At 52.5% G+C, this 16563-nt stretch overlaps 5 protein-coding genes across 5 annotated transcripts; 3 read left to right on the top strand and 2 right to left on the bottom strand.

Annotated features, from left to right (window-relative positions):
- Positions 1-74: 74 nt before the first annotated feature.
- Positions 75-1555, top strand: A1O7_01988 (uncharacterized protein; the record flags this gene model as incomplete). Its single annotated transcript, XM_007756024.1, has 2 exons — positions 75-526; positions 580-1555. 2 exons carry the CDS (start codon positions 75-77, stop codon positions 1553-1555), a joined length of 1428 nt encoding a protein of 475 aa, XP_007754214.1.
- Positions 1556-2331: 776 nt separating this feature from the next.
- Positions 2332-3636, bottom strand: A1O7_01987 (uncharacterized protein; the record flags this gene model as incomplete). Its single annotated transcript, XM_007756023.1, has 1 exon — positions 2332-3636. The coding sequence occupies one exon, from the start codon at positions 3634-3636 to the stop codon at positions 2332-2334; it is 1305 nt and encodes a 434-aa protein (XP_007754213.1).
- A 5494-nt stretch (positions 3637-9130) lies between these two features.
- Positions 9131-9403, bottom strand: A1O7_01986 (uncharacterized protein; the record flags this gene model as incomplete). The annotated part of the gene is made up of 1 exon (XM_007756022.1): positions 9131-9403. The coding sequence occupies one exon, from the start codon at positions 9401-9403 to the stop codon at positions 9131-9133; it is 273 nt and encodes a 90-aa protein (XP_007754212.1).
- A 1337-nt stretch (positions 9404-10740) lies between these two features.
- Positions 10741-11127, top strand: A1O7_01985 (ribosomal protein L37ae; the record flags this gene model as incomplete). Its single annotated transcript, XM_007756021.1, has 3 exons — positions 10741-10759; positions 10809-11004; positions 11064-11127. 3 exons carry the CDS (start codon positions 10741-10743, stop codon positions 11125-11127), a joined length of 279 nt encoding a protein of 92 aa, XP_007754211.1.
- A 1005-nt stretch (positions 11128-12132) lies between these two features.
- On the top strand, positions 12133-14199 carry A1O7_01984 (uncharacterized protein; the record flags this gene model as incomplete). Its single annotated transcript, XM_007756020.1, has 3 exons — positions 12133-12451; positions 12509-13709; positions 13824-14199. 3 exons carry the CDS (start codon positions 12133-12135, stop codon positions 14197-14199), a joined length of 1896 nt encoding a protein of 631 aa, XP_007754210.1.
- Between the last annotated feature and the right edge of the window lie 2364 nt (positions 14200-16563).

Here is a 16563-nt window from a genome sequence, read left to right as displayed (position 1 = left end):
TACTGAAGTTATTGCTCTTTTGCTTGCTTGTCGCCTCTCTCGGTTTACGTTCCTGTGCTGTTAGCTTGGGCGCCATGTCAATAGGCACAGATTCTCAGTCCAGCTCTCGCGACCTCTCCTCTTCCGTCTCCTCACTGAATCAGTCCAGCAAACGGACGTCATCCGAGATCTCCAAGGTCTATAAGCATGCTTCGCAATTGTTCCTTACGCGCCGACTACTAGAATCCTATGAAGCGTTGCAACCCGTGATAACACCGCCAAGTCAATCGAGGCCGGACGACAGTCCTGCGTTGGCACCTATAGCGACCGCAACCACGAGCCAGCGCATCAAGATCTGGAGCTTGTATGTGACACTACTGAACTCGATTGTGGACCTGGGGGACGCGGAAGGTAGGGAGACCTTTGGCTCGAAAGAGTACAGAGAGATCAAGAGACAAGTTCAAAATGGTGATATATGGGAGCAAGTCGTGAGGGCTGGCTACCAGGGCCGAGAAGGCTCCGTCGACGCCGAGGTGGTCTATAATCTGTAATGATCCGTCTACTATAGGCTATACTTTGCTTATGCTAACGTTACATGAGATCAAACCTCCTCTTGGGCCAGGCCCCGAACCAACAACTCAACCAATCCCGCCTAGAGACTTATTTCTCCTCCTCGGCGCACCCGACCCTCGAAGTCGGCAAACTCGATCTCTCCACGCACCTAGACCGTGCCCTCTCCAATGGCCAGCAATCATCAACCGGTTTAAACGGCACAAACACTCCCAAAGACCTTACCAGTCGGATAAAAGTACTGGAGATCTTCACCCTGCACGTTCTACCGAGGAACAGCGAGTGGGACTACGCGCGAAGCTTCATTCAGAATAGTGATATCTTAGACGAAGAGAGGAGAGATGCGTTCTTGCAGACGCTAGAGGAGTTGCAGGATGTGACCAGACGTGAATCCATCGATATGGGAGACGGGCAGGAGGACGTCTTCGAAGATACGGAGGAACATCCAGCAGAAGAAACACCAACTAGTCCCGAACAGAAGTCTCAGTCATCGAAGACGACGTCAAAACATCAACGGACGAGTAGTGAGGTCGACTACGGCATTGAACGAGCACATCCGAACGGCGGCACCCACGCAAATGCGCCCTTGAAGCCGGAGAAGCCATCAACCCAGCCTATAGCGAGTCCCAAGATCCCCCAACCGACCGTGACACCCAAATCGCCCCCAGCTACCGCCGCGACACCCACGCGGGCCCACCTCTCGCCTCCTGCCCAAACCCCCCGTCGTCCAGCTCAACGGAAACCCTCCAAATCCACCTCCTCCCAGAACACCCTTGCAGCACAAGCCCGTGCCCTCTTTCAGGCGCTGTCAAATCTAGCAAGAAACATGGCCACTACGCTGCAGAAGAACCCGACTGCGATGCTGAGATTCCTACTTTTTGTGCTCATGTTTGTGGTGGTGGCGGGTCAAAAGCATATAAGAGAGAAGGCCAAAAGGGTGGTGGGACGAGCGTGGGAGAAACTCCGTGGGACGATGGGTATGGGCGTCAAAGTGAGTTACATTTGAGGTGCAAGAAATTCGAGGCCGAAAAGAGGGACGAAACACGGGGAGGGCGATTCTACGAGATACCGGAGATATGTAGAAGCGAGGACCGAATGAGGAAGGAAGCAGTTCGAGCAACAAAAACAGTAATATTAGGTGTCCGTGGGAGATGGATGCACCGGTGCTATTCTCTGCGTGCCGGGTACTTTCACCTGGGGCTTCTTGCTTCGACCGGTACCGACCCACATGGATACCATGGAATAGGATGGTCTAATGACGACACCTTCAGCGTTTGAAAGCGGTGCATATCTAGGCCTCCAGAATGTATTGGACTGTGAAAGGAATGAGGGCTGAAGGCGACGTGCAAGCCTCAAGTAACACATATAACTTCACAACGTGCCTGACGGCTAGAGCTAGATATATGGTCCTAACTCGCTTTCCACGAGTTTCGTGTCAGTTCGAAACTCTGGTTTCGGGAGCAGTTGGGATTCATGCACAGCCTGGTTGCCACTTGACACAGGCACCTACAGGGGCTGTACCGGAATCATTTTCAGTTTGGCCTTGGATGTTGACAAAGAAGTCTACACATACAGGGAAAAACCTATGCAGAAAACAAAAGTGTAACCGGACCCCTTGAAAACCTCATCCTCGTCATCGGCTCAACTCCTTTCCGGCTGTGCACTGCTGTCGATCACGGCCATGCCGTGCAGAGAGTAAACCATTCCTTCATTGCTTCTATGCATCTGCAACGACTGTTTTACCAAGTCATCATCCACGCCCCGCCTTCCATCATTCCTGCCTTACTTGCTGCCCTCGTCCCCAATCTGCTTCACGTTGATCTTGATACCCGCATCGCCCAGCCTGTCCACGTAATCGTCTCCCAAGCAACTGGGTGTCAAGATGCCTGCACCGTGGTCCTTCTTGACCTTTTCTTCCTTTGTCAGAACCACCATCGCCGCCTCGGCCAATAGCACTGCAGTAAGGTGATAGATGCCGCCTTCCCAACGGAACGTGGCGAGCGCCTTGCGGGGCTGTTTGGCGAGCTGCTCGGCCACAGCCACGGCGCGCAGCTCGAAAACATCGCCCTTGGTCGACTCCTTGGACGGGCCGCTGCCGGGCGAGTGTTTGGAGAAGGCTTTGATGAGCGCTCGCGTCGGTGGGAAGGCCAGGAGGAGAGCGAGCAATGAGATGGCAATGTGGATCAGGAATCCCACCACGGGAGAACCAACCGCCATATACTCCTCATAACTGAAGTTGAAGCCGTAGAAGTACGGGGTCAGACCTGCCGAGCGGTGGACGATGGCTTCGTTGGGCTTAGCGGTGATGGAAGTCGCGAGGTGGCCCAGCCGTGGGTACTTCCAGACTCCGGTCAACTTCTGCATGCCCGTGCGGTGGTACGTGTTTGGCTCCGGGTTTGGTGGATAGATGGTGTTCTCGGTATAAGGACGGATGCGAGTGGGCGAGAGCACGAACGGGTTGGTCAGGCATTCCTTCATCTGCTTGGCCGAGTAGTTGTCCGCCAAGCCCAGGCCTGTTGCTAGAGTGCCGCCGCTAGGGCCCGAGGACTTGAGCTCGTGCACCGAGGCGACGACGTCCATAACGCCGCAGTCCCAGACCTTGCGGATGAGGCGGGTGGCGATGTAGGCGACAAGGTCGGAAGGCGCTGACTCGACGCCCACCTCGGGGATGATGATCGCTCCAGTCTTCTTGGCGGTTTCTTCATACTTGACGATCATGTCGCGGACCCAGGGCGTTTCGCCGGTGACATCGAGATAGTGAGTTCCTTGTTGCGCGCATGCCTCGACAACCGGTGTAGAGTACAGGTGGTATGGTCCGACAGTGTTGAGCAGGACTTTGGTCTTCTTGACGACAGGGGTCAAGTCAGGGGTTGTGAGGTTGGCGACCGTGATGATGTCGGGAGTACTACGTGTAGAATTCAGCGACTTCAGCTCGTTGACCAGGGCGGACAATTTCGATTGGTTTCGTCCAGCGACCGCCCATTTGATGCTGGTGGGAAGGTTGGTAGTGATGTATTCGGCGGTCAACTTGCCGGTGTAGCCTGTGGCTCCCAGCAGGATGATGTCGTACTGGCGTTTAGCGGCCATTGTGCGAGCTGCCTTGCGGTGGCGGTTGATGAGAAAAGCACAACGAGAAGGTCGGCGTCAAAAGAGCGTAGAGAAGAAAAGGTACAGAAGGAGAATCAGATAAATTATCGACGCCGTCAACGGAACGGTAAGCAGCAGTAAAGTTCGTGATACGGTGTGCAAAAGTGCAAGGTGTCGACTTTTCGGGGGTTTGGGGGCTTGATTTTAGAGAACACGAGGCACGCTAGGAACGCGAGAGCTGAAGCTGGGCACCAGCGCACAAGAGGAAAGGACCCAGTACTCAGTAAGAAGAGGACGTTGTTTAGACGTCGTTGGCCCTGAGACTTGCATGTGTAAGCCGTCGCTTCATTGGTGCACCACCCGAGAACTAGCGGATTTACGTGCTTTGCGGGGCGGGTTTTTTAAGGGGCAGGCCTAGGCGCGGACACTTGATTACTGGAGGCGGAGAGGATGCTGTCCCTCGGTGGTGGCCTCCTACGAGTACCAGCGGGTATTTTTGGAATCAGGGCATCAGCAAGTCCTGGGCTAATGCATGCCTAATATGAAGCATATGGTGCCCTCAGCGTGTGCCTAGCCCAAGAGTTGGCGAGACGCAAGTCATTGGAACCCCCTTTGGTTACCAGAGTGGGAAGGATCCCTTCAGTAATGAGGTGGAATGATAGCTTGTTCTCGGGGACCTTCCGGTTGAGCGTCAGAACACGAGGCATGTGAGAGTTGCACACGGAGTGGTCCTGGGGGTGTGGCCCAGCTGCCCAGCTCGCCCGGGCGTGCGCATGCGACGCTTTTGGAGGATTGCCGGGTGAACCATTCAACCACACCCGCAATTACAGCCAAGCCGCTAGAACCGCTAATCGCACTGCTCTGAATTTCACCTGCGCCCTCATCTTGCACCAATCAGACCCAAGTCAATGTTCTGCCACTTCCTGCCAGTCACGTGTCGCGTCGTGGCGTGAAGCCTCGTTGTCTGCTGGTCCGCGACACGTTGTGGCTAGGTGCAGCCTCGCTGTGGCCGGGTGCTGTGGGCAGGCGTAGGTCCGTGACAGTACGGAGACAACTGCTGATAAACGCAGCAAACATTGGATGAAGGTCGCATTGCAACCGCCCTACCACTACCTCGTCCTTTCGTTCACTCTTCCAATCCGGAATGCTGTAGTAGACTTCCAACTTGGAATCTCGTCCTGAGGAAATTTGGGAGCTCATGTGGGCTCTCCCTGATGGTACGTGAATGCTTCCTTGTCACTTGGGTTGTAACCAGTATGGCTTGGTCTTGGTCTGTTAAGTTGTTTCCCTCAATCATTTCTGCCTTCCTGCGTGTAAAGCAAGGTAGAGGTTTTAGCCTACAGTGAAATGCAATATTTCACAAACACAATCATATCACTGCCTTTGGCGCTTCACCTGCATCCTGCCGAGCTTGTCACCAGATTCAATCTTCTACCTTTTTGCTACTTAAAGCTGGTCCTCCCCCATCGTCCGTTCTTCTTGCTATCTCATTCAAGACCACAATCCCTTCGCTCCCAGAAAAGCACTCATAATGTCTGGCCATGCTCGCTCTTTTCGAGGGAGCCGCCAGGGCTCTGCTAGCACAGGGCAAGGTCAGCCCGGAAGCGCTACAAACTCTCCCGTCAACCCTCAATCATCTCGTTCAACTTCCAATCTTCAAGCTTCTCCTGCCAGTTGCTCAAGCTAGTATGGAAGCTTAAATTCCCCTCGCAATATTCAAATGCCGCGCTCTACTGCCAATCCCCAGATGGCTACCGGCGGAGGTTAAAGCCAATTTGGAAGTGGTCCAAATTCTCCTCGTAATCCTCAAAATCCTCAAGCATCTCGTTCTACTTCCAATCCCGAAGCTTCTGGCGGTAATGGTCCAAATCCGTCTTGCAATACCAAGCCCCTCGCTCTACTTCCAACCCCCAGCTGACTCCCTGGAGAGGTCAAAATCAACCACCTCAGGGTCGCGGGCAGTACTGTTCGTTCCGGATATTCGCCCATCACACCAACATACTCACCACTATTGCCTCAGCAACCTTCTCGCGGCCAACGTTCGATGGAAGACCCACGTGCATTGTCATTCTCCAATGCTGGTCCCAGTGGTCAGGCTTGTGGAAGCGGCCCGGGCTCTGGAGGTGGTGAACAACACGCCCTTGCTTTCAGACCGAATGATCCGCCTTGGCCAGTAAACCGAGGATACGTCTGCCACACGACCTGGACTCCTAGCCGGGCGCAGATGGCTGGCGACAGTAACGCTATTGAGGTACGAGCTGGAGACCAAGGCTGCATCTTGCAACGCACACAGGACAAGAAAATGGTCTACATCACAATTTCGCGTACCGGGGCAAGAGGATGGATTCCAATGGACAAGAATCACATCAACATCGGACAAGCAATCTACGGACTCATCACTCACAAGGGTTCTTTTCCAATTGCGCCGCTGGCTGTTGCGATTGCACAATGTGTTGACGTGTCTTCAGACCTCTATCCGCGGACGGTCTATTCAATTTTGTCTGCTATTGGGCAAGAGGGTGATAAGATCCATATCAGAGAAGAGCTCATGGTTCTTGTCAGAAGCACCCATTATTGTGCAACACTCACAACCCGAATTGAGGAAGGCGCAAGAAGAGCTGGCGGGTTGGCAGTGCTGAATCAACAAGGTTTCACCTTAGATCAGCTCGAGTCAAGCCTTACAGAAGTACGGCACCAGAACAACGTCAATGTACCTGGGATGTACAAACAAGTCATTCGCTCCGCTGGCTGCGAGCCCTGAAATACGCATTGGCAAAGCCTTCGATCTCGCCGAAAGAGAGTTAAGCCACAGAGGCGACATAACTCGAGAATATACCCGTTTTCATAAGGCTGCCGGCAAAGCACGCAGCTACAAGATGTACACTCTGATCCGAGATCTGGACGATGATAACGCGCGTACCTTGGCTGAGAACACAACCATTCTCCAATTCGGGAGCTATGCAGCACACGCCTTTCAATCACCCAAACCCACCGACCGTTTATGGGAGGTATTAGACAAAGTACACGTGAAATTCCTCGCAGGTCTTGCAGATGCAGCATGTCGGACGACGAAGTGGACGTCTGCAACTAAACGACCCAACTTCGGCTGCATCAGAGGATGGAACAGCTCTAGTCCTGTATTCGAGCACGGAATCGATTCTACCATATTTTCACGCACCGATTCCGCTACTATGGCCACTTTTCGTCGCACTGCCTGTGGAGTGGGAACGGAAGGACGAGTTATGCTTATTATGCCTGCGGCAGGATATAATACTCGTTATATGCAGTTCGTCGCTTCGTTAAGTCGAGTACTACTTGGTACAGCCAACTATCCAGAGGAGAATGACGAAGTTTATGTTGTGGTCGAGATTATGCTCAATGGTGAGAGACATCCGAAGGGAGATGCCAGACTACTAAATATCGCTTCCTGGTCAGACCACAACCTCGCGGCAGGTGTCGCAGTCAAGACGCAGTGGTACAACCAGAAAGCTGATACATGGATGGAGAAATACCATCAAATTTAGCAATCCGAAGACGACGTTGAACGCAGAAGCCAGTCCACGGTTCTATTCTCGGTGCATGGCGTTGAGACGGTTCTTCATGCGAGAGACGATCCCAGATTTCCAAGAAAGTTGGCAGCTTGATACTGGGAGGCTTGCACGTGTGAAGAAGATCACATTTGACAACAAACCATGACAGCGACGGATCTCACTGGCTCAGTCAAGGGTCAAGCACCTTCCCGAGTCACGAAGAACACCATCGTGCAATAACTACGTCAAGCAGGTGCCACTCCCCAAAACATCGACCATACATGGCCCGAGTCCGGGAAACGACCTCTCAATAACAGACGCTGTGATTTTTGCATCATCAACGGAGATTCAGGCCGAGGCCTCAGCGCCTGCACCAGAGAGGGTAATATTCATCGATGTGAATTATGTTACCGCTATGGCATCGTGTGCTCGTGGACAGCAACCTATAATGAGCCATTGAGGCAACTGTTGATGTTCCAGCCTGCACTTGAAGACAAATTCGAGCCAATTAAAGACCCGGGGTTCTCCTATGGAAGGGTCTAGCTTCAGGTTTCGGGCAGAACATTACAGCATTGGGCTTCGAGATACCTTCACCTCCAGACCGCAACCCAGGAAGCTTTTGCGCTCCTTCGGCCCCAGGCCGCGGTTCAAGAAGTTTTCCAGCTCATTCCCCTTCGTCTCTAGGACGCGTCGCAGGAAGCTTCTCAAGCTGCACCCTTTCGAGCTTCTCAGATAAGCTCTCTTGTTGGTATGATGGCTTCGGAGGCAGATGAGAATCTCCGACTTGTACCGTGCCACTAACAATGGCCTTCGTGGTTTGAGCTGCATAGGAATGCGAGAGGGGAAGCCCAGCTTGCTTACGAGCAACAATTTCTTTCATAGTGTACTCATTCTTCATGGAGAAAATGGAACAATCCAGGAATAGATTCGGCCTCCCCGTCACTTTCAAATTGATGCACAGCACCTGTCTCTCTTTCATAAGCCGCTTCCCCCTAATATCAAGTACATGACATGAAATCTCCAGAAGTTGACATGATTTTCCAACCATTTCTAAGTGTTACAGTGAAATCCAACCCATTAAATGCTTCAATTATGCCTGTTCATCGTCACAAGGAATCTTAATGTCCATATATCAAAGCTTGCCCGCAACAAATCATCATATTATGTTCATGTATCGCCTTCTCCTTCTCCTGTACATAGTTGATTTTGAGTGCCAAGTAGGTCGTTATCCTTGCTGTAATGTAAACTCGAAGATGTAGTGAAATCTTGAAGATGTAGTGAAATTGCTTCGTCCGTCATAAACTTGCGGGAAAGGTCGGTTTAGATGCTGTTGTATTGAAAGTCGTGCAAGGATCCAAACTTTAGAAACGCCGTCCTTAATATGTTAGCCGTAACGAGGTGGTAACTGAGGTCCCAGATAAACATCGTAGGACGAAACCGGAGAGAGGGATCGTAAGTTAGAAGTCCCCGGAGGCGTGTATCGCCTTTCTCCAGGTAGAGCAAAGGGACCGTAAGCTAGAAGTCTCTGGGGGTTTGTTGCTGCTAGAGAGGACACTCAGTAGGATAGAAACTTTGAGGAAGAGATAAGGCTGGACAACCCGAGGTCGTGGGCGAGGGTGAATGTTGGTACGTCTCGTCGGCCGTGCGGTGAAAGGAGGTCTTGGTGTCTATTTGAGAGCGGATGTAGACCTCCTACTCTTTGAGCGACAGCTGGTTGCAAGCGGTAGACCGTTCCATCGATCCAGTAGAGGTCGGCAGGTGTATTGGTCCCAGAAGACCATACAAGTTAGAAGTCCCCGGGGCACCAGAGAGGATTGACAGGCTGATGGCTCCCAAGGAGCTAAAAATAGGGGCAAGGCGGCTCAGTTTTCCTGTTTCTTTCTCCTGTCAGTATAGTCTACTAGAGGAAGGTAACATACTTTTTGAGGTTGAGAATTTTATAAATGTTTTTTAGTGTTCAAATCTTAAAAATACCCTTTCGAAGGCCAGTCATCGTCGTCGTCTTCGTCTTCGTCTTCCTCGTCCTCTTCCTCTTCCTCGTCGTCGACGTCGTCGTCATCTTCCTCCTCTTCGTCCTCCTCCTCTTTCTCCTCCTCCTCTTTCTCCTCCTCCTCCGCCTCCTTCTCCTCCTCCTCCTCCTCCTCCTCCTCTTCTTCCTCCTCCGCTACCTTCTCCACCCCGCGTTTGGCCGGGATGACCGAAGCATATGCCTCGGCTCCCGCCGGCAGATCCACCATCGTGGTATCTGACGGGGCAGGAGAAGGGGCTCGGGCAGGCAGGGGCAGGGCAAAGTCGTCATTCCTAAGAGGTCATTGCAACATCGGCATTGGGGAGGGCGGCCAATGCAGGAGATTCGAACTAAACCAATGTTATTATCTCTATTAGTTCAACCGGAAGGAGCAAATGGCGAGAAGAAGGGGATCCGATGAGTGATTGCTAATAAGGATATGCTTGACGTGTGAATGCAAAGACAGCTTACCGGCTCAATTGGTGACTCGAGAGAAAAATTTGGCGGTGGAATGGGCTTCGACTCCACCACACCGGGGAAGAGGTCTCGCAAACTATAAACACAGAATTTGGTGCTGTCGATCGACATAATGCTTGCTTGCTTGACACCGAAAAGTGAAATGAGTTGAGCGCTCACAGGCGAGTGAGTGCTCCAGCACACGCATGGCCCCACCTTGGATTAAGCATGACGCCCACCCAAGAACCTACCTTCCTTCCCCCTCCGTCAATCGCAAACATATCGTTCTGCTCAAGGCCATGCCAGGGTTCTCCAAGCTCATGCTCAATGAGCTATCGATCAAAGTTTGCATAGTGGTGGCCAGTTAGAGAACGCTGCGTCTGTAGACCTGACGCTCGAGATCAGGCCCCAACCTGACGATGTCGACATAGCAGAGTAGTGTTAGTAGCGTCGAAGCAATGAGAACACACCTGCATATCAGAGCCTTGAAATCCGGACCTGTTGAAAGCATTAAGCTGGTCGAGACGCCCACGTTCGTGAAAAATCTTTCGCCATGTCCCCCGGACCCTAGCTTCCACTGACAATCAGTGCAGTCTGATTGACAGGCATATAATGTCGCCAGACTGCCCGAAGTCCTGATGAACATTAGGCTGAGTGGCTGGTGCCACTGGTCGCATGGCAGCATAATTTCCTGCCTCTGCCTGACAGAGCTATTGCTAACCCGGTCACATTGACACTTTCTAATAGCACATGGTCCTCCGCAGGATCCCCAGCTCAAGTATTTAGATGCCAAATTTGGCCGAGCTCAATCACACCTGCCGCATCGATCCGACGATAATTGGAAGAGGCCGGACGCTCAGCTTTGGAATTATGAGGCAGTTTTGAACAGGCTAGCCTTGGCAAAAAGCATTGCTCACGTGATCTTAGCCGAGTTAGCCCCTCTGGCACAGCCCTGGTGCATCGGATCTATTTCCATGCCGGACACTTGTCACTGTGTTCCCCCGTATCTCCCGTTGCCAAGCCAGCTAAGCCACCCACAGAAAAATCCAAGCGCAGCCATAATTCTTTCATTTGCACTCACCGAAACATCGTACAATTACCTCCGCCAACATGACGAAGCGTACGAAGAGTGAGTCTTAGCAACTGGATACCGTATGGTCGTCTCTAACGATAGACAGAGGTTGGTGTTACGGGCAAATTCGGTACGCGTTACGGCGCCTCGCTACGAAAGCAAGTAAAGAAGATGGAAATCAGCCAACACGCCCGATACGTCTGTACTTTCTGCGGCAAGAACACGGTGAAGCGACAGGCAGTCGGAATCTGGAAATGCAAGGGGTGCAACAAGACAGTCGCTGGTGGCGCCTGGACAGTCTCGTAAGTTGAGAGGAGAGGTACATGGTGACGAGTACTTGGGCTCTAACAACGGCCTCCAGGACACCTGCTGCGGCTGCCACGAGATCAACAATTCGACGTCTGAGGGAAATTGCGGAGGTGTAGATGCGATCAAGCATGGACGGGAGTTTTATTTGAAGGGACGATACGAGGTCCTCCAAAATCTCTGCTAGCATGGCAAGATTCGCCTGATACCGGTCTCCGTCAAAGCAGAATCATCAGCTTTTGCATCGACAAGAGCAAGTACTGCCTCAGATGAGATGACCAAAACGAAGCGATAGACCGAGACGAAGCGATAGACCTCCAATCCCATGGTCGAAGCAAAGACCCGTATGGTCGCGCTACCATTGTCAAGTTTTCCTTTACTACACCTGCGATTGGCTTATGACTATTTCCTTCGAGCACACGGCTATCGGTCCTTTTCGAACGACGGTGTCGGCTCTGCTCGAAGATTTCCGTCCGATCTATAGTTTCGTTCGAATCCTTCCACGCCGAATGCGGCACATGTTTGAAATCAAGCCGTAATGGTCCAACTAGGACATACAGGGGCAACCACTCCCGCCATTGGTCGTTTTATATCAAAACTTCGCCCGCCTTACTTGGTGCACCGGCTGCGAATTCACCGCCATTTGGGAAGAAACACATTCACTAACGCCAGATCTGTACACAGTAACCCCACTCCTTCGAGGATATGTTTCAGGATACCAATGGAAGAATAAGGTTTGCATTCTCTCCCTGTTACTTACGAGTCTGTTGCTGTCCTCACTTTTCAGGCATGAAAACAGGCGTCACCTGCACAGTCAAGCGATGAGCGGCCGACTCCGCGGACATAACCTGAGTTCAACCGAGGAAGGCTACTGAGGACTGTGCCTGCTTGAGCCAGACCAAACCAAAGCGAGTCACACTCACCTGAGTACCGGCCTTCGATTGGTTTAAAGGCACCGGTCGAGTTGCCTCATTGAGCTGGGCCCTGACATAAATCGGATCTCCTCCCTCGCTTCTTTCCTCTCACGACCGCATCGAATGCCACCACCACCAAACACCAATACTACACCCATGTTTCTGCCACCACCCGAATCCCTTCCAATTTCCCGAAAATAACCTCTCTGTATGTCAGAAACTTGTATCGTCTGTTTAGGAGACTTGGGCACTGCTGGTGGCCAAGTTCCAGCTCCCCTCATCAGCCCAGCCAAGTCTCCACCAACCAACACCGACGCTGCGGCCCGCGTCACGAGCAGCCCCCGTCTCCAAGATGCAGCCAACTCCACAACATCGGCCATCAAAGACTCTGACGAGTTGATCGCACACCTACGTCCCTGCGGACATTATCTTCACAATGGGTGCCTCACACCATGGGTGGAAAGGGCAAACAGCTGCCCCATTTGTCGCGCCAGTTTCCATCTCGTCGAGTTGATGCACAAAATCAATGGTAAGGCACAACACCCCAGGCATATTCCAACAACAGAAGCGACTAACATTAGCACAGGCGACGTTGTATCCTCCTATGCCGTCGAAGACCGAACCCAAGTGGCCGAACTAGACCCTTCCATGTTCCTGGAGATTCCCGAGGAAGAGGATGAGGACCAACCATGTCAAGCATGTGGCGAAGATGACAACGAAGACGTTCTCATGTACTGTGATGGTTGTCAGAAGCTGTGGCACACATACTGTGTCGGTCTACAAGAGGTACCTTATGGCCACTGGTTTTGTGACAACTGTAGGGCCCAGCGGGAACTGGACCCTCGCCAGGTTTCCCGATCGAGTCGTCAGAGCCGCAGACGAACCAGAGGTCAGCAACGTCGACAGCGCGGCCATGAATCAAGCTGGAATCAGGTCTGGCAGACCGTATGGTCACGCATCAACCTCGATCTCGACTTCCCATATGAAGACGACGAATCATCAGCCAGCTATTTGAGACGCCATCGCCAACGAAGCCAGGCCAACCGACAAGCTCACGACGCTTGGTTGCGCCGAATGCAGGTTGCCGAACTTCACGGAGCCGCCAACCGCTTCAGAGACACGGAGCCAACCCTTCCCAGCAGCCCACGAGTTGAGATCTCACCTAGAATTCGACGAGCAAGAGAATCTCCACATCCAGCCGAGAGCGCTGACGAACTTTTGGCATGGAATGCATTTGATCAAGCACGAGCTTCATCAAACGGTCCCAGCACTACTCGCAAGCGGAAGCGAAAGTCCGCAACTTCTTCCCCAGCAGAGCCTGACAGCGAACCTTCTTCCGCGAGCAAACGACGGCGACCCAGTGCATCTACTCGTGCCTTGTCCGAGAGTCACGCCCCAACCGCAATAAATTTCCGGCGCAGGCAGCCGACACGGGTCACTAGCCCTCTTCCACGGAGGCAGCCTTTGATGGATCCAGCAGGGCCCAGTTTCCTTCAATCACTGTTACAAGAAGTCGAGGACTCGGGTTCTGGCAGCCATAGCTTGAACCTTACTCGCCCTTCACCTCACCCTGCAGCAAGTCCCTCAGCAGACCAAGGTTCACCACGACCATCTTCCCCAGCTCTGTCTCCTCTGCCCTCCAATCATTCTTCACCCCGTGCTCTTTCTGCGACTCCACCGCCTCTGCCGGGGACTCTGAGGCCGTCCTCGCCGAGTGGCTTGTCGTCGAGCATCCAGCCTATCTATCCATCCATTGAATATACACTTCCTCGACCGCATCCGTCGGAGTCGAAGGAACGGAATCTTAGTGCTACTCGTCTTATTGGAACGCGAGTTCCGCCCGCTCCGCCTCCGCCTCCTCCTTCGACATCCACAACGATAGCACAACCGAGACCCCGTAGTCGGATACCCCGGATTCTTGAGAATAGCCAGAGCAGCGCTGTGCGAACTCGCTCGACTGAAGCTTCTCCGGCAAGGAGGAATGGGAGCCATGTTAATCGTCCACGCTCAAGCGAGGGCTCTCCAACAGCCGCTGTGATGTCCTTGACTGCGAAGGAAGACGTGCAGAAGCTCGTGTCCTCTGCTCTCAAACCACATTTCCATGATCAAACCATTACGAAGGACGAATACACATCGATCAATCGCGACATCTCGCGCATGCTCTACGACAAGATCGGGGACTTCGAAGCACTTGATGTAGACGACAGGTCAAAGTGGGAGAAGATTGCAGGCGATGAGGTGAATAAGGCCGTCAGTTCTCTTAAGGCTCAAGGCTGAGGACTGATATGCCATGACTCCAATGCTGCATGATAACAAGGTCTTATTCTCATTTCAGCGACGATATCACGACGTTACGATCGGGGCTGGATGTGCGTTTGGGAAGTAGATCAATCACCATAATGACTTCTCCGACTTCATGGGATGTTGCTCTCCATTTGAGCTTGAGCGACGGCGTTGGAGGTTCGGTGCATGCGAAGCATGATTAATGACACTCTCGACGCACGCAGGGGTTCCACCATACGAGGCGAGGGCTGAATGTACAAATAGAGGATGCCACAAAGGAACGTCAATACCAGGTAGTGTGTCTTTGCATGCTACGAGATGTTGAAGGCTGAGACGTCAGAGTCCGGCACAATAGAGTTGTACAACAGGTCTTGCGGCCTGATTACTTCGCGCGACTTGGAGACAGTTCTCACTCCTTACGGGTGTTAATCCATCAGTGATGCATAGGAGTGATATCTTACCACTCCTGTACTTGCCAGCATCTGACATACTATCTGCCACCACATGAGCTGTGCCAAAGCCACGTAGACTCGCGTCACAATGTACTGATGTACCGAGTCAAGGCATTACTACTGCATACGTTACAAAACAATCCTGTGCTGAGCTCACGGCTGGCACCGAACGGGATAACCCCCCTTGCGAACATAAATCACATTGACTACCTAGGAAGTCACGATATCACGCCTGAACTCATGCCCAGATCATACGGTGAAAAGTCAGCTAATGTAGCAGGAGTTAGGATCTGAGCATAGGAGCAAGGCTGCCTGACCTGTGGCAACCCTGAATGCCCAGCGATTATGCCCCGAACTGTACCTTGACGGATTCTCGCGTTCCAGGCGGAGGAAAGATGGCGGCCACATCACCCTTCATCCTGCTGCCTTCGTGGTCACTGGTCATACCATTGAGCGTCTGCCATGAAGCAAGCCTCGCTTGTGCCAAAGAGCCCAAGGCCACAGAATTCGGATCTAGTCTTCGTCTAGCGGACACTCTTTCACACGTATCTCCGGGTAGAGCAGATAGTATTTCTGTATGTACTGGAGAGTTGCACGAGCAGGCAGCAGGCAACAGGCAGCAGCGGGTACCTAGGCAGGGTCGAGGTGAAACACGGCTCTGGTGTATGTAGCGCTCACATTCTTGACTAGATCTAGGCTGGCCAGAATGAGAATGGGAGTCGATACGCAAGACACATTGTCCATCGTAAAGGTCCTAAATCTAGCCTGGAACGTGTTGTTGCATGTTCATCTGGCCCTGTCGGGACAAGGACTCCGTAACTGGGTGTGGTATCCTCGCTATCGCAGGCCTTCTCACAAGCAGCCCACCTTTTGCTGCCTGCAACGACCCTAGAGCGATCCCAGCGTCTTCCTGAACTCGGAGCGTTCGACCATGCTTGAATTCCCTCTTCCAGCATGTTGGATAGTGGTGGGACAATACCATGGACGTCATCTCAGGACTCCTAGCTGCTGTGGGCGTCAATCTCGGAGATTCCGGAGGATCTCTGAAAACCAAGGCCTGCGGTGGGCAAGCAGTAGCGGAGCCCTGAGTGGCGCATTCACCTGTGACATACGTACTCGTTCAGATGAACACCGGTACATATGCAAGGCGCAGGCGCACGTTATGCGTTTCGAGTGGGGAGTGTCCTTCTCAGGCGTCTGAGGGATCCGTTACAGTGGCTCGGGATTCCAAATCAACTCTGTTCTCGCGGGCAGTCATGAATTTTAATCGCAAGGAATTTTCTACATGTACTCTCGCAAGCCCTTCCCTCGGTCACCCACGGTGTGTAGCACGTTTAGACACGCGTGGTCTCTGCCGTATGCTTGTCGCTGGGACCTGCAAGCGTCATAGATGGCTCAACCTGAAGAATTCCATGCACGGGAACCAGAACGCGAGATGTGCTCCAGGTGGATGCACGAGACTGGAAAATGCAGGACCTTGGGGTTGCCTTCTCTATTCAGCTATTTCAATTTTTTCAAAACAGTACGCTCTAGCAAAGGGACAGAAAAGAAACCTAAAATTAGCAACAGGATGAGGCCTAATCACTTCGTATACAGGATGCTGCGCGAAACCCGACACCGGGCCAAACCACCTCAAGCCCAACCGCAGTCCGCCGAGGTTGTCTGTTACCATTCGTGTGAAGCATAATGCAGAAGAATGAGACGTAACAAAGGGCGAGCCCTGAAGTGATTGCACTCCGACCGCATTCGAGGCAGGATACAATTTATTTGATGTAATGCCAGAGATCAAGAAGACAATGCACTGGAAAGGAAGGGATAAGTCAGGAAGAGAACATTCTGAGTATTGTGTATTCGGTGGCAAAATTGACTTGGCTGCAGGGAAGGCCGAAAGTGGTATGTGTCCAAG

This window comes from Cladophialophora yegresii (assembly GCF_000585515.1).
Source record: "Cladophialophora yegresii CBS 114405 chromosome Unknown aczIN-supercont1.2, whole genome shotgun sequence".
Lineage (NCBI taxonomy): Eukaryota > Fungi > Ascomycota > Eurotiomycetes > Chaetothyriales > Herpotrichiellaceae > Cladophialophora > Cladophialophora yegresii.
Note: the sequence above shows the minus strand (reverse complement) of the source record. Positions and strands in the feature narration are given on the sequence as shown.